General features: G+C 44.2%; 1 protein-coding gene across 1 annotated transcript in view; it reads right to left on the bottom strand.

Moving 5' to 3' along the window:
• aatf (apoptosis antagonizing transcription factor) overlaps positions 1–24,157 on the bottom strand; it is a 117,310-nt gene that overhangs the window by 60,933 nt on the left and 32,220 nt on the right. Inside the window, exon 5 of the mRNA XM_033046250.1 lies at positions 581–695. Coding sequence (XP_032902141.1) covers positions 581–695 — 115 coding nt within the window. The remainder of the gene's footprint in view (positions 1–580; positions 696–24,157) is intronic.

The following is a 24,157-nucleotide window of genomic DNA, read 5'->3' as shown; positions in this document are numbered from 1 at the left end:
GGACCTCATTGAAACTTACAGAATAATGAAAGGCATAGATATAGAGTGGAGGTAGACAAAAGTGCTGGAGAAACTCAGCAGGTGCAGCAGCATCTATGGAGTGAAGGAAATGGGCAACGTTTCGGCCCGAAACGTTGCCCATTTCCTTCGCTCCATAGATGCTGCTGCACCTGCTGAGTTTCTCCAGCACTTTTGTCTACCTTCGATTTTCCAGCATCTGCAGTTCCTTCTTAAACAAGATATAGAGTGGATATGGAAAGGATGTTTCCACTGGTGGGAGAGTCTCGGACCGGAGGTCGTAGACTAAGAATAAAAGGGCGCTCTTTTGGAAAGGAGGTGAGGAGGAACTTCTTTAGTCAGAGGGTAGTTAATGTGTGGAACTCATTGCCACAGTGGAGGCCAAGTCAGTGGATATTTTTAAGGCAGAGATACACAAATTCTTGATTAGAACGGGTGTCAAGGGTTATGGGGAGAAGGCAGGAAAATGGGATGAGGAGGCTGAGATCAGCCACGATCGAATGGCGGAGTATACTCGACGGGCCGAATGGCCTAACTCTACTCCTATATCTTGTGAACTTACCTATCTGGCTCTGGCTCCCTTCCGCTGACAAAATGTTGTGTGTCTGGTTGCCAGTAAAGCAGCTCATCCTGTAGCATAACCAGTGACCTCAGCAGTGCCTTCAACGCCTTGCAGCCTGAGGACAGAAGCAAACACAAAGCTTACACGTTTAGTTTAGCTTATTGTCACGTGTGCCGAGGTACAGCGAAAAGCTTTTGTTGCGTGCTATCCAGTCAGCAGAAAGACAATACATGATTACAATTGAGCCATTTACAGTGTATAGCAGGGGTGGGGAACCTGCGGTCTTAAGGCCGCATGCGGCCTTCTAGGCCATTAAGTGCGGCCTTTTGAATGAATCCAAAATTTATAGAACAAATCCTTTTATTTTTATTAATATGTTTTTGTTCGTCTTTTATTATTTTTATTTTAATCTTAAAATACCAAGGAGTAAAAGAGGATTCAACAAAATAATTCTACACCTAATTGAAGTTTCTTGGGTGCGGCCTTATTAGATTACAGCTACCTTAATGCGGCATTCCAACATGAAAAGGTTCCCCACCCCTGGTGTATAGATACGATACGATAGAACTTTATTCTTCCCCGGAGGGAAATTGGACTGCCAACATGATACATGATAAGGGAATAACGTTGAGTGCAAGGTAAAGCCAGCCAAGTCCGATCGTGAATAGTCCGAGGGTCACCAATGAGGTGGATAGTAGTTCAGCACTCCTCTCTGGTTGTGGTAGGATGTTTCAGTTGCCTGATAACAGCTGAGAAGAAACTGTCCTTGAATATAAAGGCGTGCGTTTTCAAACTTCTATACCTTTTGCCTGATGGGAGAGGGGAGAAGAGGGAGTGGCCAGGGTGCGACTAGTCCTTGATGATGCTGCTGGCCTTGCCGAGGCAGCGTGAGGTGTAGATGGAGTCAATGGAAGGGAGGTTGGTTTGTGTGATGATATGGGCTGCGTCCACAATTCGCTGCACATTTGTCTCCACCTGTCTTAATTTAACATTTCACTCACTTCAGAGATAAACCTTTCTATCTGAGGGGGGAAATATGGAATTAGTATGTAATTAAGATCCAAGCTTGTGAATATATTCTTTGCCAGAAAAAAACGTGGATCCAGGATTGTCCTCGCCAGTCCAAAATGGAAATCAGCCTTAAAATCAGTCACATAACAAGAAACTGATGTGAAGTCTTCTAAATATGTAATAAAGATCATCTATATGAGGTCCTGCATTGTAGGCAGAGATTAAACACAAACACTGTACAATCATGAGTAGCTAAAGGTCAAGGCTACCCATAATGTACTGAACATTTATTGTTCAGAGTCTTTTTCATATAAGCATAGCCCACAATGGCATCATTTAAGCTATGTTGATTGAAAGCAGAGGTAGTTTGCATTTCAGAAAGTGAAGGTAATGATTTTATGCTATGGAGATACAGCGTGGAAATATGCCCTTCGGCCCGTCTGAGCCCGCGCTGACCAGCAATCACCTCGTACACTCGCATTATCCTTAACACAATGGGCAATTTACAATTTACAGAAGACAATTAACCTACAGATCTGTACGTCGTTGGAGTGTGGGAAGAAACCGGAGCATCCGGAGAAAACCCACACGGGAGAACGTATAAACTCCGTACAGACAGCACCCGTGGTCACAATCTAACTCAGGTCTCTGGTGCTGTAAAGCAGCAACTCTGTGCCGCCAGTGATTTTGAAAGAACAGGGGTATGAGAAGAAAGACAAAGACTAAATAAGCAAGGAAGGAATTGAGTGAAATGTGCAGATATATAATAATTACAACAAAAATCAGTTGGAGTAACGGCTGGTGTTTCTGAACTCGCAACCATTGACTCAAGGCACAAGTTTACATCCTGTTTAACCAGTTGAAGTTGGTTTCCTAAATAAGACTGGAATTAAAAGGAGCCACAAAAAACCTGCAGCTGCTGAAATCCTGAGCAAAAAACAAAGTGCTGGTCAGGCAGCATCTGTGGAGGGAATGGACACATGTCGTTTCAGATCTGAATCCTTCTTCAGACTTTAGATTAAAAAAATTAAATACTGAAGAAGTATCCAGACCTGCAACCTCATCTGTCCATTCCCTCCACAGATGCTGCCTGACCTGCTGTACAAAATTTAAAGACGATAGAATTATCATAAAACTCAGCTGGTTCAATAACGTTCTTCAGTGAAAGAAATTATCCAAGACACAAGAGTGTTTATTTGTCATCATATGAACTGGATATGAACCTGGACAAGTAAATTCTTACTTGCTGCAGCTTTCCAGGTGCATTATATGCAACTAGGCAAAAAATATACAATGAAATTTAGCGGATGTTCCAAGTAAACTCGACCACGATGGTGCAAAAATCAAAGTACGAAGAGCAATGTCCGCAGTGATTCAGTAAGGTTGTGGCTAGGGTTGTGTAGAACTTGGATGTAATGGTTCCCCCCACCTGCTTTAACAAAACGATTATCCTGGTCACAAGTCTTAGTTTAGTTTAGTTTAGTTCAGAGATACAGCATGGAAACAGGCCCTTCAGCCCACCGAGTCCACACCGACCACTGATCACCCGTTCACACTAGTTCTCATCCACTTCCAACAGTGGGAATTTACCAAGATCAATTAACCTGAAACCCGCACGTCTTTGGGATGTGGGAGGAAACCAGAGCACCCGGAGGAAACCCACACGGTCCCAGGGAGAACGTACAAACTCCACACAGACAGCATCCCAGGTCAGGATCGGAACCGGGTCTCTGGCCCTGCAAGGCAGCAGCACTACCAGCTGTACAAAAAAAAAAAAAGAATCGCAGATGCTGGTTAATACACAAAAAGACACAAAGTGCTGGAGTAATTCAGCAGGTCAGGCAGCATCGCTGGAGAACATGGATAGGTGACGTTTCGGGTCAAGACCCTTCTTCAGACCTGCTGGCTTCTACAACTCTACTAGCTGCGCCACTCTGCCACTCTGATCTCTGCTGCCACTTTTAAAACCAAACTTGTGGGAAGACGACATTTGCACAAATCGTGCTGTATCTGCACATGCAAATTATTTGGTGTACTGGCTAACGCAAGTATATGTAGTTGAGAAAGATAGACACGAAATGCTGGAGTAACTCAGCGGGCCGTGCAGCATCTCTGGAGAACAGGAATGGGAGACGTTTCGGGTCGTGACCCTTGTTCAGACAGATATGTTTTGTGTATCACACAGCTTCCAAAGTGTCAAGTGGTTGCCACTGTATTTTTTTCTGTGGAACCAGTGAAATAATGATTTTGACAGCAGAGAGACTGCAGCACAACTTTGTTGCCCTTTACAATGGAGCAGATTCTTTACGACTCAAACAGTTTGATGAGCAGTCAACCTTAAAACAAACAGAAATGAGAACGTGCTATCTCCCTGTCGTTTTCTGTGTGTTTAGTTTAGTTTAGTTTAGAGATACGGTGTGGAAACTGGCTGTTTGGCCCACCGTGTCCAGCGATCCCCGCACACTAACACTATCCTACACACACTAGGGACAATTTCCACTTATACCAAGCCAATTAACCTACAAACCTGTACGTCTTTGGAGTGCAGGAGGAAACTGAAGATCTCGGAGAAAACCCACGCAGGTCACAGGGGGAACGTGCAAACTCCGTACAGACAGCCCCCTTAGTCGGGATGGAACCCTGGTCTCTGGCGCTGCAAACGCTGTAAGGCGGCAACTCTACCGCTGCGCCACCGATGTGCCGCCGTGTTAATTAATGTAAGCGAACCATCCACGGAAGCAACAAACCCCAATGTATTCCACGGCTTACAAGAGGGAAGCAAGTTAAAGGAGAGAAGACAGATTGCGGAAATAAAGAGCAGAACACAAGGAATGGCGACATATCTATTTTATTGATGATTTCTTGCATTCCAGTTTCACACAGAAATTGATTGCCACTTACTGCACTCTAAATCTGCCTGCCTTGGGCAACTCGAACACCCTGTGTCACGGCATGATCTGTTTCTTAAGTTTACCAAATGTCAACTTAGGTATTCTGAAAAATTTGCTATTTTACTGGTTGTTAATGTATTTCAAAAATTTCCATATTTATTTACTCCCGTGCCAAATTGAGTTATGTTTATGTTTTTTTGGGAGGGGGTGGAATAGAGGGACATATCCGTGAGAAGCGACAGGCTTACAAGGCAACGACAGCAGATTTTAATTTTTGGAGAGCAGAACTACAAACATATGGCAGATTGAGAACGCAGAGCGGACAAATAATCAAAATATGGCTAATCATTCCTGAGCATTTCAGGGGCTGGAGAATTTCTTTAAGGGGCTGTCCCACTGATTGATTGATAGAATTTATTGCCACACAACCAGGGTCGGTGGAATTTTGGGTTGTCAGCAGCGGTACAATAATAAAGAACACACAACCACAATAAAAAATATAACACAAACATCCACCACAGCATTCATCACTGTGGTGGAAGGCACAGAACTTGGCCAGACCTCCTCCATTTTCCCCCGTGGTCGGGACCTCCACCCTCCGCAGCCGTTGCTGCGGGCGTCCAGATGGTAAGGGACAAAGTCAAAGGCAAGGTAAGTCCAGGATCGGCTCTTCCCCACCGGAGACCATGGCTTTAGGCTGGTGTAGGCCGCAGGCCGGCGGTCGAAGGTTTAAGGTTCCCGCCGCGCCGCAGCCAGAAGCACCGTAGACTGCAGGGCCGGTGGTCGAAGCTCCCCTTCAGGGGTGATGGTAAGTCCATGCCGGACCTGCGGTAGAAGTTGGCCACGGGCCGGCAGTGATGGCTTCTTCTTCCCCCGGGTTCCCCACGAGGGATCCCGGGCTGTAGACGCCGCACCAGCTGGAGCTATGCAGACCGCTGCTTCAGGCTGCGACTTCAGGCTGCCGGCTGCCCCGGGCCAGCGAAACGGAGCGCTCCCCTCCAGCGAGGGCTCACCCGCCGAGAGTCCACGCTGCGCCCGGTCGCTGAAGCCCCGGGCGCGACTCCGGGAAAGGCCGCGCCGATCCTTGCTGTTAGGCAACGGGGGAGGCGACCTGGAAAAAGTCGCCTCTCCGTGGAGGAGGCGAACGAAACGGTTTCCCCCTTACCCCCCCCACACCACCCCCCACACAAAACACACCGAGAAACATCAAAAACATACTTTAAAACATACTAAAAAAATAAAAAAAGTTGAAAAAACTAACGCGCTGCTGACAGGCTGCTACCTACCTACCATTACCTGAACGAGGTAATTCAAGAACTCTCCAGATTTAAAAAAATCAAACTCGTGGTAAGCACGTAGAATGTACGTAGCGGGTACGTCGGAGCTCGGGACGTCTCTTAGCGGCTCGTAACGCTAACGGCAGGTACTCGGGAAAGGCGGTAAGCTCGTGAAGATTTTTCAACATGTTGAAAAATGTCCACGAGAGCCCCGAGTACCTACGAATGGCTATTACCGTAATTCTCCGAGTTCGAATCAGGGAAAACTCGGGAGAACTCTTGAATTAGCTCGAACAGTGGGACAAGCCCTTAACTTTAAATTAAACTTAAAAATCTGGTGCTTCAGGCATTATTCAGTTCATGACCAATAATTTGCGGTATACTAACATAGAAAAATATTTATTTGAAGTTTACATGGGAGAAAGAAAAGGTACTGATTGGGTATGATCAGCCATGATCACATTGAATGGCGGTGCTGGCTCAAGGGCCGAATGGCCTCCTCCTGCACCTATTGTCTATTGTCTTTCAGTCGCTGCCAGGGGTGGTGGTCAAGGGAGATGTGATAGTGGTGTTTAAGAGGGTGTTGGATAGGTACGTGGATAGGCAGTAAATGGAGGGATATGGATTATGTGCAGACAGATAAGATTTAGTCTTGGCATCATGTTCAGCATAGACATTGTGGGCCGAAGGGCCTGTTCCTGTGCTGTACTGTACACAATGTATACAAATTTAATGCATGCAAGACAAATACCTTATTTATACAGTGCGGTAATTGTTAATTTTCTTTCAATTGAGGTCAACGTTATCTGACACCTTTGATTAACTAGTCAAGGTCATTTCTTGCAGCTTTTAAAATATGCTGGATTTTCTCCTGCATACCCGTAAAAATATATTACACTTCTACTGCCGAATGCAAGATAGAAAAATTGTAGCATTTATCGACTGACAATAAATTTTGTAATTGAAAACAATTTTTTTGTAATTATACGTCCTCATTAGCATTTCACAAAGAGTTAATCGAAGACAGCACAGTCGTTATGTCCTTAGCGGAGTAACCCAAAGGCCCGAACTAATGATCCACAGACACGATCTTAAATCTCAACACAACGGCAACATTATTTAAATTAATTTAAAATAAATAACTCTGGAATATAAAACCAGTAAAGCAATGAAGAAGACAAAAACTACGTCAACATTGGAATATTTGACCCAGTTCACTAATGTCTTTCAGTGAAATTATTTAAAGGCAGTTCATGCCAGTTTTGCCTTGTGTTCGACTCCTGACCAATGTGGTTTAATTTTACAATTGTTTGGAATGTCCTAGCAAGCCATTGCATCCCCAACAAGAAAGAATTCTTATCACTAGCAACTGGAGACATTCCAACACTGGGGCAGCAATTCAACATAAAGATTCAAGATGGAGTTTTATGGTTATACAGCGCAGAAACGGGCCCTAGGGTCTAACTTGCCACATTGACAAACATGGCTCATCTAAGCTGGTCCTATTTGCCCACGTTTGGTCCAATTCCTTCTTAACCTTTCCTATCCACGGACCTGTCCAAATGCTATTGTAATAATCTGCCTTAACTATCACCTCTGGCAGTTTGTTCCAAATATCCATCATTCCCTGCGTGGAAAAAATTACCCCGCAGATTAAATCACGCCCCTCTCACTCTGTTCTCTGGTTCTTGATTCCCCAACCTTGGTAAAAGACTCTGTACATTCACCGTATCGATTCCATGATTCTATACATCTCTTTAGGTTCACCCCTTGGCCTCCTGTGCTTCAAGGAGTAAAGTCCTAGCCTGCCCAACGCCTCCCTATATCTCAGGCCCACGAGTTGTGGTGACATCCTCATGAATCTGCATTCACTCCCAACATCAAGTCTGGTGGTACTAGGATTGGTACTTGGATGCACAGAGCAATCATTCTCTTGTCTCCGTTCCCTCCCTTAGCTGGTATCTCCCAATGTCAAGGGGTGGCAAGACGACATCCTCACTCAAGTAACTGTTGAAGAGCATCACGGAAGCCAGTCTTCTGCCAATTTCATTCATTCCAAATTAAAACATAGAGAAACTCATAGGGTCCAGGGAAGATGGGCTATAGTAACCTCACGTAGTTAATTAATCCAATGGCTATGAGCACATTGCCGAAAAATACAGTAACACCTGAGGCTTGAAGTCTTGGCGCAACTGAATCGTCGTTTCGCAATTTGCTTTGTTCATACAACAGTATAGCACAGGAACAGGCCCTTCGGCCCACAATGTCCATGTCGAACATGGTGCCCAACTAAACCAATCTCCTCTGCCGACACTTGATCCATATCGCTCCATGCCCTTCAGATCCATGTGCCTATCTGAAAACCTCTCAAACGCCATTATCATATCCACCTCCTACACCACCCCAGGCAATGCGTTCCAGGCACCCACCACTGTGTGTATCAAAAATTGCCCCACACATCTCCTGTTCGCTATGAAAAAAAGACACAAAGTGCTGGAGTAACACAGTGGGTCAGGCAGCATCTCTGGAGAACATGAATAGGTGACATTTTGGGTTGGGACCCTTCTTCAGATTGATTGTACGCGGGGAGGGGGGGAAGAAAGCTGGAGAGAAGAGGGGCAGGACAAAGCACGGCAGGTAATAGGTGAACATAGGTGAGGGGAGTATTGGCATTACATTAATACCACAACAAAAAAAAAGAGTTCTCATCACTAGCAACTGGAAACAAAACTGTGACAGTTATTCAATATAAACACCCAAGAGAGTCTTAAAGTCATATCGCACATAAAAGGGCCCTTGGGAATAACATAGAATGAGTGTACAGGTTGATCGCTGGTCGGCACAGACTCGATGGGCCGAAGAGCCTTTTTTTTTTCATGCTGTGTTTCTAAAACTCTCTTACTGCAACCTCCATCACTTCCAGGCACACATTACCCAGTCATAGAGTTATACAGTGTGGAAACAGGCCCTTCGGCCCAACATGCCCACCTGCCTGCATTTGGTCCATATCTCCCCAAACCTGTCCGATCCATGTACCTGTCTAAATGTTTCTTAAATGTTGGGATTGTACCTGCCTCAACTACCTCTTCTGGCAACTTGTTCCATACACCCACCACCCTTTGTGTGAAAAAGTTACCCCCTCAGATTCCTACTAAATCTTTTCCCCTTCACCTTAAACCCATGTCCTATGGTCCTCGATTCCCCTACTCTGGGCAAGAGACTGTGCGTCTTCCCTGGTCTATTCATGTTCACAAGGTATAGGAGTAAAATTCGGCCATTCGGCCCATCGAGTCTGATCTCTGCCTCCTAATTCCTGCCTTTTCCCCGTAACACCCGTTCTAATCAAGAATTTGTCGATCTCTGCCTTAAAAATATCCACTGCTGCCACAGCGATGAGTTCCACAGATTCACCACCCTCTGACTAAAGAAGTTCCTCCTCACCTCCTTTCTAAAAGAGCGCCCTTTAATTCTGAGGCTGTGCCCTCTGGTCCTAGACTCTCCCACCAGTGGAAACATCCTTTCACGTCCACTCTGTCTATGCCTGTCATTATTCCGTAAGTTTCAATGAGGTCCTTACAGAATATTGAAAGGCATTGAAAAACATGATTGGAAATATCGGCCTTCTTTGGGTGCCATCAGGTCAGAGTCCTGGAGAACCCTCCGTCAGCACTCCGCGAATACCTTCATCTCACGCAACGCAATGAACGAAGGAGGCAGCCCTTTGCAAACACTTGAAGGACAATTGAAAAATGGGTAATTAATGCTGGCATTTCCAGTGATGCCCGGGTCGCAGAAAATGAAACAGACAAAATGATTTGGGCTGGGGAGGGGGGAGAAAAGAAAAAGTACAACATGTTCGGGTAATGCCTTTCATATAGCCTGGCCTTTTTTGGATCAGTTTCAGATTCTTTCTAGTCCTGAAAATAATGAGTGTTACTTATTAAGCAGAGGAGGAATGACTTTCTAAAAAAAAAGTGCTTTGTCCACCATCACTCTTAGGATAGCAAGTCTATCGCTCAATATGACAGGAAACCCACATCTGTGACCCAAGAACAATGGTTTTCATTCAAATCCACAAGCCTGCTGTTTTCTCTAGTCGTCCCCTGCAATTAATCCCAAGAATACATTTGATTAAATCTTTTCAACCAAATCCTTTGCTTTGCTTTTGTTAGTTCATTTCTTGTCAACATCCATTAAAGTACGCCTTTAATTCTCCGACAATCTACAAAACACCGATCCTGCCGTCTTCAACTTTAATCAACTGTACACCAGCATTTTTCATTTCATAATAATGTGCTGCTTGGAATTCAAAAGGCAGGCTCCACATCAATCATTCCTTGTGAATTTTTCCACTGCAATAAATATGCAAATGAGAAGCTAGTCATTCGTATTTCAGGCCAACTTGCTAGTGTTTTAAAAAGACACAAATTTATTAATTGCCAGTGGCCAGAGGAATCCTATTACTGTGGGCATTGATTACAAAGCTGCCTGAGTGATTATTGTGCAACTTGCAGACTACCCAGGCATGAGGAGAAATTATTAAACCCAGTCGAAGATTATCAACACGGAATGACAATAAGCCCCAACATTAAGGTTCTGCAAAGTTCCTTAACAAAGAATAACATATGAACTGCTCTGCTGCTGAATTAGCATTATTCCATAATCTTAAAACCCACTAGTGCTACTTTTTCAGTTTATCCTGTAATACCCTGCAGAATTATAATTCTGACAGAAAGAAGCTCTGATGAATTTAGACTGTTCAGTCTGACTGACAGAAGTGTTGGCAGTATTAACGCAGCCCAACCTTCCGCATGTTTAATACCTTATCAAACTTAATTTGAATGCCAATATATAGTCAGCAAAAATCCTTTATTAGCAGGTAATCAACCATTTAAATGAGCTGTTATAAGCAGTAAAGCTTACAAATACAGATACTACACATTATGTATGCACAAGATATAGGCTTAGATTAATATTTGTCATGTATTTTGATCTGAAAAGAATAAAAGCAATTCATTTCCTAACCAGTGGGTCAATGTTGATGAAAATATATGTGAGAAAATTAGCAGCAACTTTTAATTTGTTACTTGTTCTATATTCTTTCTGTATTACATCTGAAAGCAGCTCACAAAACCGGGTGGCGCCAACAATGGCTGCCTCGCCAACCATCTGTCTGTCCTTTCCTTCTTTGCGTTTTAATTGTATGTGTTCAATTATGATTTTAGTGTTCTTTAGCATGTTTTATGTGGGGGTTGGGGGGGGGAGGGGAGTTGGGGACAACATTTCCTAACCTTTTACCTCGACGGAGATGCGTTTATTTTTTCGTGTCGTATCTCCGTCTGCAATGCGGGCTAACATTGAGGAGTTGGCGGCCTTTGAGGGAGACCGATTTCGAGCTCCACCGCGGGTGCCTGCGGGACTTTAACATCGTGGAGGCCGCGATCCCTTTGCCAGGGATCGACCTAGGAGCTCCAACCATGGGTGCTTGCGGACTTCACATCATAGAGCTCGTGGTCTCTGGTCAGAGACCGACTTCGAGAACTCCAAGCCGCGGGAGTTTCGATCGTCCCGACGCGGGGGTTTCGATCACCGGCTGCGGGAGCTTCAATCGTCCCGACAGATGGTTCGACTGCCCCAACCGCGGGAGAATAAAAGAGGAAGAAGTTTTGATTTTTTTGCCTTCCATTACAGTGAGGAACGTGGGGAATCCGCTGTGGTGGATGTTTATGTTAACTTTTATGTATTTGTGTGTCTTGTTGCTTTTTGTTTTTGTACGGTTGTATGGTAATTCACATATAACTGTACCTTAATTGGTACATGAGGCAATAAAAGATCTTTGAAACCTTTGAAAACAGGATTTTTCGGGCTTTGGAATTTATCATTTATGTATCAGGTGCAATGCAAACTTCATAAAGACTCTGAATACATTTTACAAAGACCACTTCTATTTGGTCTTTGTCAGTTCGTTATATACAGAATGGCTGTATTTTTAATGGCGCAGCGGGTAGAGCTACTGCCTCACAGCGCCAGAGCCTGGGTTCAATCCTGACTGCGGGTGCTGTCTGTACAGAGTTTGTACGTTCTCCCTGTGACCTGCGTGGGTTTTCTCTGAGATCTTCGGTTTCCTCCCACACCAAAGACGTACAGGTTTGTTGGTTAATTGGCTTGGTAAATGTAAAATTGTCCCTAGTAAGTGTAGAGTGGTGATAATGTGCGGGGATCATGGTCGGTGTGGACTCGGTGGGCCGAAGGACCTGTTTCCACGCTGTATCTCTAAACTAAACTAAACATAAGAACACAAGTAATAATCTATACGGCCCCTCGGTGCTTACTCTGCTATGTAATCATCTTTTACTTCAGCACAACTTTCCCACACTAATTAAATATCCTTTACAACCCTGAAAACCATCACTGCTCTTAATACTGAAAGAGAAGTTCACTGATTTCTCCTCTTTCCCCTTCACCAATATTCCATCCTCTGGATTCACAAATTACACCTCTTCTATCCTTATCTTTTACCTGGTCACAGGGAGAATGTACAGACTCCACGCAGACAGCAGCCTAGGTCAGGATCGAACCTGCATCTCTGGTGCTGTGAGGCAGCCTCTTTATTATCAGGGGTGTCACTTGTTCTGTCCTTCCATCGACCCTCAAATGTTACCCGTCCTCCATATACATGCCTTAACAGCATATGGAGAGTTGGGAAGAGGAAAGTTAGAAGGTTGCATGGATCAGTGAGAGCAGTCAGAAAGGTTGGAATGGCAAGATCATAGAAGAAGAGGGGTAGGCACAGTGGCACAGTCGTGGAATTGCTGCCTCACAGCGCCAGAGAGCCAGGTTCGATCTTGACTACGGGTGCTTGTCTGTACGGAGTTTGTACATTCTCCCTGTAACCTGTGTGGGTTTTCTTCAGGTACTACAGTTTCCTGCCACCTTCCAAAGACAGGCAGGTTTGTAGGTTAATTGGCTTCTGTAAATTGTCCCTAGTGTGTAGGACAGAACTAATGTAGGAATGATCATTGGTCGGCACGGGCTTGGTGTTTCCATGCTGTATCTCTAAACTAAACGAAAGACATATCCTTCACTTAAGCTTTCACTTTTTGTACCATCCAGAACTGCCAGTTTCCTATATAAGAATTATGTTGGACAAAATTAATTCAAGGTTTGATCAAACCTTGAATTAATTTCGCCCAAATGGAAATTTTCATATAGATCTGTAGATAAACAAACACAGTCTAAAATCAAACTTTTTTTTAAGGTGGTATTACCAATATAAGCAATTAAAGTCTGAGATGGTGGCAGTGGCAGGGATGAACGCTACAAAGGTTAAAAACAGATCTTAGTTAAATATATCATTAAAATGACATAGGGCGCAGTGGTAGAGTTGCTGCCTTACAGTGCCAGAGACCCGGGTTCGGTATGGAGTTTATACATTCTCCCCATGACCTGTGTGGGTTTGCTCTGGGTGCTCCGGTTTCCGCACTTAAACTAAACTAAACGGTAAGAAGTGGCTGATTCGGAAGTCCAAGCCACTGAGAATGTTCTCCAGTTCCGACGTCGGAGTTCCATCATGCGGCTAGCGGGCCTGAACATCGGGCCGCCCGTAGCGGCTACAGCGAGGGGTTTGGGAGCCCACCAGACCATGTGTGAACAACAGAGGACAACAGAGGAGGATGACTGAACTTTCGTGCCTTCCTTCACAGTGGGAAACTTTGATCCCGCTGTGTGGGGATGTTTATGTTAAAGACTATCGTGTTCTGTGCTCTTTTTTATTCGTGTGGCTGTATGGTGACCACACATTTCACTGTACCAATTGGTACATGTGACAAATAAATGTATTTTGTCTCTTGAACTATATCTTTCAAAACCTGAAATATAAGATTTGTAAGGTGCTTCTTCAGAGTGTGTAACAGGTTAAGATGCAACAGAATAAAGGAGCATTCAATATACAGTAAGAGTCAGGAAGTCATGCTGCAGGTTTGTAAAACTTTTGTTAGGTCACATTTCGAGTATCGTGTGCAGTCTGGTCGTCCCATTACAGGAAGGATATGAAGACTTTGGAGAGGGTGCAGATGTGGTTTACCAGGATACTTCCTGGGTTAAAGGATATTATCGATAAGGGGAGGTTGGGCAGACTTGGATTGTTTTCTTTGGAGGGTCACAGGCTGAGGAGAGACATAATCGTTTGAAACTGTATGGAAGGCATACATAAGGTAGAAATTTTTGCCAGGGTCGAAATGTCAAAGCCCAGCTTTGAGGATAGAGGGGAAATGTTTAAAGGAGGCAAGTTTTTGCTCAGACAGAAGGTAGTAGGCGCTGATGAATTTGGTGGGAATGGAGGGATATGGATCACGAACACAGAAGGGATTAGTTTAATTTGCCACCATATTTGGCACAGACAACCTGGGCCAAAGGGCTCGTTCCTGTGTTGCACAGTTCTATGTCCCACGTTCTTACACACGTATAAAAGATTATTAGGATTGTGCAGAGTTATCATCAATTTATGATGTGATAGAATAGGCAAGAGAGACACAAAATGCTGGAGTAGCTCAGTGGAACAGGCAGCATCTCTGGTGAGAAGGAATGGGTGACGTTTCAGGTCGAGACCCTTCTTCGGAAGGATCCCCTGAAGAAGGGTCTCTTCCCGAAATGTCACCCATTACCTCTACCCAGATACGCTGCCCATCCCGTTGAATTACTCCAGCATTTTGCCTCATCTTCGGTGTAAACCAGCATCTGCAGTTCCTTCCTACACGATGGAATAGGTAAGATGTGGGTGGCTGGATCTTCAAAATATTTTCAATAAGGAACCATACACGAATTGGTTAACAAGTTTACCTCCTGCAGAAGTTAACAGCCCTAATGTTCACAAGTAATATTCCAGCATAATATAATACAAGAATTCTTTGAAACCTACTGCTATTTACAGATTTGGTGAAAATAGATGGATAAGGTGAACAAATTTGTTAAGACAAACATGTGTACGTTTTCCAAAAAGAAATCAAACTACATGTACAGCCTGAAAAGACTGCAATTGAAAGATTACATCTCCAGATACAGAATACAATGAGTCTTACAAGCCTTATTCAAGTCCTGAGAACTGCTTATCATTATACAAATATAACTGGTATTTGGGAGATATTTACAAAAATGATTGGGTTTAAAATTACAAAAGAAAAAAGCTAGGAATGATTTAATAGGAACCTGAGAGACAATGTTTTTCACTTGGAGCATGGTGGGTATATGGGACGAGCTGCCAGAGGAGGTAGTTAAGGCAAGAACAATAACACATTTAACACATGCTCAGTTACATAAAAAGGAAATGCTTAGAGGATTGTATGTTAATTGGCTTGGTATAAATGTAAACTTGTCCTGAGTGTGTGTAGGATAGTGTTCACGTGCGGGGATCGCTGGTCGGTGCGGACTCGGTGGGCCGAAGGGCCTGTTTCCCAAACTTATCTCTAAACTAAACTACGGTAAACTCAGCAAGTCAGACAGCATCTCTGGAGAAAGGGAATAGGTGATTTTTCGGGTCGAGAACCTTCTGCAGCCATTCCTCCTCGAATCTGAAGAAGGGTCTCAACCCAAAACATCACCTAGCCCTTTTTTCCAGAGATGTTATCTGACCTGCTGAGTTAATCCAGCATTTTGTGCTTATCTTTGCTGGAATTACTCAATGGGTCAGGCAGCATCTGTGGAAGGAACGGATAGGCGACATTTTGGGATGGGAATCAGTTGGCAAGACAGAAGAACGAAACGTCAGCGTGCTGAATGAAGCAAAAACATGTAGCATCGAAGCCTTCGTTATCAAGAACCAACTAAGATGGGTCGGTCATGTTGTTCGGATGGAAGCAAACCTTCTACTCCCAGCTTAAAGAAGGCAAACGGAAAAGAGGCGGACAAAAGAAGAGATTCAAAGACGCCTTAAAAGCCAGCATGAAGAAATGTGAAATCGACATCGATAATTGGGAAACCAATGCCAAGGACAGGAAACTCTGGCGAACCATCATCCAAGAAGGAACAGCGACCTTCGAAGCCAAGAGATGCGCAGAGTTGTAAGAAAAGAGAAGAAAACGGAAAGTGAGGCAGCAATAACCGAAGCCTGGAATTACCTGTCCTGAATGCTGAAGAACTTTCAAAGCCAGGATTGAACTCATAAGCCACCTGAGAGTCCATGAAAACAACAGAACGTCGTAGACCATCACCCTCGACCTCAAGGGACGAAATCTTCAATAAAACCCAATTAAAAGTGTCACCAAATAATCTACTTTGATTAATTAGGTGAAAGTTGAACGTTGGGTGGTCATTGGAGAAAACTTGTTAAGGGCCTGTCCAACTTACGCGACTTCTTCAGCAAACATAGAAACATATAAACATAGAAAATAGGTGCAGGAGTAGGCCATTCGGCCCTTCGAGCCTGCACCGCCATTCAATATGATCATGGCTGATCATCCAACTCAGTATCCTGTACCTGCCTTCTCTCCATACCCCCTGATCCTTTTAGCCACAAGGGCCACATCTAACTCCCTCTTAAATATAGCCAATGAACTGGCCTCAACTACCTTCTGTGGCAGAGAATTCCAGAGATTCACCACTCTCTGTGTGAAAAACGTTTTCCTCATCTCGGTCCTAAAAGATTTCCCCCTTATCCTTAAACTGTGACCCCTAGTTCTGGACTTCCCCAACATCAGGAATAATCTTCCTGCATCTAGCCTGTCCAACCCCTTAAGAATTTTGTAAGTTTCTATAAGATCCCCCCCTCAATCTTCTAAATTCAAACTGTCTGCGACCTTCAAGCTCCAAGGCGCACACACACACACACACACACAGACTGCAAAGGCCAGGGAAAGCGGGGGAGCGCTGTCTGAAATTCACGCGGTGCAAAGCCAAGGTGATACCCGCGATGAATAGGAAGGTTAAAGACGGCTAGCACAGTGTACGGTAAGTCCTTTAAAGGAGAGGGGGTGGGGAGGGGAGAAGTGGCGAGAAGGGGAGAGAAGGGAGGAGAAGGAGTGGAGACACTTTTAAGAAGCCAGACAATTTTTAAAAGTTTAGCGGGCATTTAACATAACCGGTCGGTTTTCCTTGGTTCTGAAAACTCCTGCTTACATTTTTCCCCCCCAATGAGCCAATTAAAATGCCCGGTCAGCAGAGGAGATTACCTACGGCTACCTCGACTGCCTACAACAACATGGCCACCCCACTACCAGTGCACTACGAGTTCAAAAGTATAGATTTTCTCAATGCCGACCAATTTTTGCTTGCAGAAATGTTTTCAACATGTTGGAAAATTTTCCGCGACCAAACTGAGGCCACGAGTAGTAACCACTATGCGGGATCTCCTCTCGACCACGAAGGAGACTTACCAGTGACCACCTACCATGTGTCGACCATGCTGCGAGCTCCTAAACTCGCCAATAAGGTCGCCATAGTGGGACAGGCCCTTTAGGCTTTCATAACCCTGAACCTGCCTCATCGGGCAAATAGATAGCATTGAACAGTGCAGCGCAGGAACATGCCCTTCGGCCCATAATGGCAGTGCTGAACGTGATACCATGAAACTAATCTTCTCTGCCTGCAGGGTGATCCATATTCCGCCATACCCACACGCCTTTCCAAAAGTCTTTTCAATGCCACCATCGTATCTGCCTCTACCGCAACCCCTAAAAAATATGGAACGTTTAACGAATGTGCGTGTCATGTTTCCACAAGGGCCATGCTAATCTAATCTTGGGTTTACATCTAATCCAATAAAGGTTGCTCCAACACAATGATGCAGAAATGCTTCCTTTTCAGTGCACCTGGCTAGACTAATGGCAATAACCCAACAAAGTGTTTGCACTATTGAGCAACGACGATGTTTGGATTTAGAAGAGTAATTTTCAATGCTTGATCCTCTTAAAACTGCATAAAAATTAAATGTTTTACACTTTGGTCTACGCGATCTAAGGAAGTAGACTTTGGTGTACAGCAACGAGTGTTGCAAAATGCCGTGCAGTTTGCCATTTAGCATACCGCGCACAACTCCACACTCCTCCACGCCTCTCCATGCGCCCGTCCCGCGCTATCCCACACGCTACCCGTGCGTCACAACGCGACGACCGCATTTTTGGAGGTCGTGTAAATGGCGCGCAAAAAACGGCCAAGTGGGACAGGCCCTTTATTTCTTCCCGGGATGGCGGGACTGTCATATGCTGAAAGAATGGAGCGGCTGGGCTTGTATACTCTGGAATTTAGAAGGATGAGAGGGGATCTTATTGAAACATATAAGATTATTGAGGGTTTGGACACGCCAGAGGCAGGAAACATGTTCCCGATGTTGGGGAAGTCCAGAACCAAGGGCCACAGTTTAAGAATAAGGGGTAAGCCATTTAGAACGCAGATGAGGAAAACCATTTTCACACAGAGAGTTATGAGTGTGTGGAATTCTCTGCCTCAGAAGGCAGTGGAGGCCAGTTCTCTGGATGCTTTCAAGACAGAGTTACATAGAGCTCTTAAAGATAGCGGAGTCAGGGGATACGGGGAGAAGGCAGGAACGGGGTACTGATTATGGATGATCAGCCATGATCATATTGAATGGCGGTGCTGGCTCGAAGGGCCGAATGGCCTACTCCTGCACCTATTGTCTATTGTCACATATGTAACTGCAGAGTGAAATTAATTTTGCATATATTACACACGCGGGCGCCGCCACTTTTGGCACCATTATGCAATGTCCAGTCGGCCCGCACTTGATGTATTGGAGCAGTTCCCGCAACCAAGGTCCCCGGTCATCTCCTCGCCTGGCCATCTTTGTCTCCAGGGGATGCCTCCGCAGCCAACCTGAAGGCGCCAGAGGCATTACCCCGGTTCATCCTCCTACCCGGCCCTTGTCCAAATGGAAAGAAAATTGAGTCAATGCAGTAGGCTGCTGATAGATTATTCATACAATGCAAAGCTTTTGTATGTACAACAGGTCCTATTGCCTTATGCCACAGCAGATGTAACACCTTACATCCTCTGAAGAGAAAGGTTAGATTTACAAGGAAGTTTAACATCTCTTTTTAATTAGAATTGTTGAAAATCTTATCCGTTTTTATAATTGATATAAAACAAAGGACACAGGCAACATACATAAATAATGACACTAACTTTATCCAGTAGCGCGGCCTAATTAATTATTGTAGATACGAAGCAGATCTATTGGGTGACAAATGAACGGGAGGTTCCAAAGGCGCAACCTCTGCAGGAATCTTTTAGTTGAAACCAACCTCGGAATCCGTGTACCAACACGACGTTACAAGAGGAAACATATAGCTGCTTACCTTTCTCATCAATTTTAAAATCAATTCCTCTTCCCCTTCATTATATACCCATTTTGGAGCATGCACGCTGTTATCATTTAGCTAAAAGGGATTAGAAAAGCAACTTAAACCATGCCAGGCACAGTCAAATTCATTATCTTCCTTCAAGCAAGTTGAATTTTGCATTCTATGCCTTTTCCCACTTAATGACACTGATTCATGCTGGATTTAACATCCACAGCTGCTCAGTGTTGTAGGACTATGGCCATGTTTCATGTGCCAATTTAGGCATCGCAAGCGATCAAGCTCTTGAGCTTTGGGAAGCACAAAACCAAGACTGTTATTTATTGTATACATAACTACAGCCAGCACCCGAGAGCCTTGCCAATACTCATCTTTCAAACAATAATATGATTGTCAGGGGCAAAATTAAAACAAAAATGCTTTTTTTCAAAACCTTCTCTTTAATGACAAATTATTGAAAGAGTGCGTAAGTGTTAAGTACATAATACACATGATGTAATTCAGTGAGATGTAGTAGTATTTTAGGGTGTTTAAACAAAATATCTTTCAATTAAACCTTTTAAAAACATTCCTGTATGTATACATGATGTTCCTGAATCTCTCTTTCTCCTCTTAAGTTCTTCTATTTTGGTCCCACTAATCTTCGGTTCGACAATTCAATTAGTTTCCTCCAAAATAATAGTTGGTAGGTGTTGCACTTCCCACTGACATTCCTAAACTTTAATCTGGATCCCCTACTGTTTAATCCAGAAAAAAAAGACGTTATATCATTTTAGATTTACTTTGGTTAAGTACTGTTTGCTTTGAGGGTTATAGAGTCATCCAGTGTGGAATCAGGGCCTCCAGCACAACTTGCACACACTGACGAAACAATCATGAGTCGCCTGATCATGGCGCCATTTCCAAAGTCTGCTCCGCGTGCCGGGTTTAATGGAGTGGCTGGCGCCCAACCCAGGCGAGACCTTGGATCGTTCAGCAAACCGACTGTCCTCTGCTCGCTCAGCCACCCTTGTGCCCCGGGGGTGCCACGTGCAGCCGATCGTCAGGGTAAAGCATTGAGGCACATGTAGTTTGGACAGTCGGAACCGTTTGCCCAGGGTGAAAATGTCAAAGACTAGAAGACTGGAGGGCAGAGTTTTAAGCTGAGAGGGGCACGTTTTAAAAAGATGATATGCGGGTAAAGGTTTTTTTTTACAGAGAGTGGTGGGTGCCTGGAACACGCTGCCAGGGGTGGTGGTGGACGCAGACTGTGGCATTTACGAGGCTTTGAGATAGACAAATGGATACGGAAGGAATGGAAGCATATGGATAACATGCCTGCAGAGGAAACTAGGCATCATGTTCGGCATGGACGTTGCGGGATGAAGTGCCTATTCCTGTGCTGTACTGTTCTATGTGTATGAAGGAACTGCAGACGCTGGCTTATACTGAAGATAGACACAAATTGCTGGAGCAACACAGCGGGTCAGACGGCATCTCTGGAGAAAGGGAACAGGTGACCATTCGTCAGGCTGTACTGTTCTACATTCTATGTTTCATGCTTCATAAGTACACGATAAGAGTGCTATGGGGCAGAGTAGGGGGAAACAAGAGATATGAAAAGGTACATAGAAAAAATGAATGAAATCTTTGCAAAAGGACAAATGATTTATTTGTTCTATGTACACTCTCATTTCCCTCTCCCCTGTCTGAATAAGGGTCTCGACCTGAAATGTCACCCATTCCTTTTCTCCAGAGATGCTGCCTGACTCGCTGAGTTACTCCAGCTTTTTTGTGTCTATCTTCAGTGTAAACCAAGATCTGCAGTTCCTTCCTGCTCAAAAGAGTTATAGAGTTTGGTACTGCACTCTGAACGTGCATTCTTGGTAGAAACAGGAACATCTGAATCATTTTAAAGTGCTCTGTGGACAACAATTTGAAAACCAGTAGTCTACATTAAGTGAGACTTGCCATGATATGTTGGCGGGCAGCAGACTGAAATCTTCCCATCTCCAACTCCCTGCACCACCAATTCTCTGAATCAATTGCACTTATAAAATTTTATCTGCACATATACCAAGAATTACCAACATTGTTTCTTTTTACAGGATAGAAAATTCACAAGTATAAGAGAACAATAATTCATGCATGTTGAAGCAGGCAAATGATTGATGAAGTCCTTTCTCAAGAGAAGAGATGTAACACACTATGACTAGTGAAGCACTCACTCTGCAGCTACAACTCAAACAAATTAATTCAAATCTCGAATTATGCAAGTATTCTCTTCTGATTAGGTATTTATTGTATTCTCTTTTGTACCAGGGCTGGAAAATGTTCGATAAACCAAATTTGGAATCACTAAAAATGAGGGATGGCTGAAGCAACCACTACATTTCAAGTGAGCGTGCAATGTACAATTTAATTTCCACACATTTGAAATATTACCAAAAGGGACAGAAAATAGTATTCAAAAATAAGGCATGCTAAGATATAATTTAAATACAAGATACACAAATGACATACGTCCTTCCACCCACAGTGCAAACTAATTTCTCAGTATATCTGCGCAATAATAAAAAATAAGTGGGCATTTCCAATCTTTCCTGGAAGCTGCTTTGCATTGGAAAAATATCTTGGGGTGCTGGCTGAGGAACGACACAACACACAAAAGATTCAAAGAATAAAAAAATTGAACTTATTAATTACTGTCTTGCCAAATAAAACCCCCATCATATCACAGAGCGACAACATCACGAAACAGCTTGAAAAAGCAGGGAAAGATCAAACTATATATAGAACCAAACGTTCAGATGACAATAAACTGGAGAGCACAAACCAAATAAGATCTGTACCCAAACTCCAAATTAAACACAGGTTATGTGCCTGGGTGGTGAATCTGTGGAATTCGTTGCCTCAGAAGGAGATTTGGCAAATGGATATTTTTAACGGAGATAGATAGATGGATTCATGATATGTACGGGTGTCAGGGGTTATGGGGAGAAGGCAGGAGAATGGGATTAGGAGGGAGAGATAGATCAGCCAATATTGAATGGCGGAGTTGGCTTCATGGGCCAAATTACCTAATTCTGCTCCTATCACTTATGAACTTAAAGTGCTAAAATAGCTGCAATGTGAATGAAAACACACAAAAACAAATCCAGATTATATTTCCTTAATTTTAATACGAATCCCTTACGTTAGTGGGAATGAACTTTCTATCATTTAATGCTGATTAAGTCTAGTTTGCATTTGTTCAGCTCATCAATGGAGCCCCTCCGGACCTACTTCAGTGGATCAAACATCGACTGGTGTTACCCGCTGCAGCAAATGTCATCCACAGAAGTTGATATTTTGAACAATAACTCATTCTGCGTGACATTTACACAAATTGTAAACATCAGGCCCGGACTCAGGAACAGCTTCTACCCCTCTGTTCTCAGACTTCTGAACGGTCCTTCCGTAAGCCAGTGTACATCCCACTTCTCCTCTACTTTATTGTGGACACCTTTTCTCTGAGGGAATCTTTTTCCATGAGGTACGAGATAGATGGTAGAAGAAGAAGAAGGGTTTCGGCCCGAAACGTTGCCTATTTCCTTCACTCCATAGATGCTGCTGCACCCGCTGAGTTTCTCCAGCACTTTTGTCTCCCTTTTCTCTGGAACTGTTACACTACAAGACTGCAAAATATACTCCGCACTTTGGTATTTTTCTCTTCCTCTACTTTAGTAAACCATCCTACCAACAAGTAGAGAGCAGTCCTGAGCTACTATCTAACTCATTGGAGACCCTTGCACTTTCTTCGATCGGACTTTACCTTGTTAAACATTATTCCCCTTATCATGTATCTGTACATTATGGATGGCTCAATTGTAATTATGTATTGTCTTTCCGCTGACTGGTTGGCACGCAACTTTAGTTTTTCACTGTAATTCAAACTGTAGCTTAATGTCACTTGAACCGAGGTACAGTGAAACGCTTTTTTGTTGTGTGCCATCCAGTCAGCGGAAAGACTATACATGATTACAATTGAGCCATCCACAGTGTATAGATGCAGGATAAAGGGAATAACGTTCAGTGCAAGATAAAGTCCAGTAAAGTCTGATTTAAGATAGTCTTGAGGGTGTCCAATGAGGTGGATGGTAGTGTTTAAGGAGGAACTGCAGATGCTGGAAAATCAAAGGTAGACAAAAGTGCTGGAGAAACTCAGCGGGTGCAGCAGCATCTATGGAGCGAAGGAAATAGGTAACGTTTCGGGCCAAACCCTTCTTCAGACTGAGGTGTTTTTGTTGTTTTTTTGTCTTGTTTTGGTTACATTTTAGTTTGTTGGGTTGTGTTATGGGTGGGGGTGGTGAAACATGTTTTTTTGTCTCTCCCTTCGGGGGAATGCGACTCTTCTTGTCGTATCCCCCTTCTCTGCCTCCGTCTGTGCTGACGCCTAATGGCGGAGCTGGCGGTCTCCAACTGCGACCGACCTCGAAGCTCCGGAAGCAGAGCCAGCCAGGACTTACAACGCGAAGCTGGCCGACTTCGGGGCTGTGGCGGCGGCGGCCCGGCTCGCTGATGCGGCGGGACTCGGAGCTGAGGCAGCGGTGGCCCGACTCGCTGATGCGGCGTTCCAGCTTTCGGCAGCGGCCCGACTCGCTGAGGCAGCGGGACTCGGAGCTGAGGCAGCGCGACTCGGAGCTGAGGCAGCGGGACTCAGAGCTGAGGCAGCGGTGGCCCGATTCGGCTGATCATCCCCAATCAGTACCCCTTTCCTGCCTTCTCCCCATATCCCCTGACTCTGCTATCTTTAAGAGCTCTATCTAACTCTCTCTTGAAAGTATCCAGAGAACCGGCCTCCACCGCCCTCTGAGGCAGATAATTCCACAGACTCACAACTCTCTGTGTGAAATAACAAGCAAACAAAAGCTTTTCACTGTACCTCGGTACACATGATGCATAATCCAATACCTCTACAAACACCACTGAGGTAAGTTGTAGATATCTGATTTTCTCTATGATATCTTCCCGCACATCGCAAGTCTTTGTTGTCTGCCACATTCGCATCTTGCAATTGGAGTGACCTTATGAAGATTCAAGATTCAAGAGAGTTTATTGTCATGTGGCCCT

This window comes from Amblyraja radiata, chromosome 28 (genome assembly GCF_010909765.2).
Source record: "Amblyraja radiata isolate CabotCenter1 chromosome 28, sAmbRad1.1.pri, whole genome shotgun sequence".
Taxonomy (NCBI): Eukaryota; Metazoa; Chordata; class Chondrichthyes; order Rajiformes; family Rajidae; genus Amblyraja; species Amblyraja radiata.
Note: the sequence above shows the minus strand (reverse complement) of the source record. Positions and strands in the feature narration are given on the sequence as shown.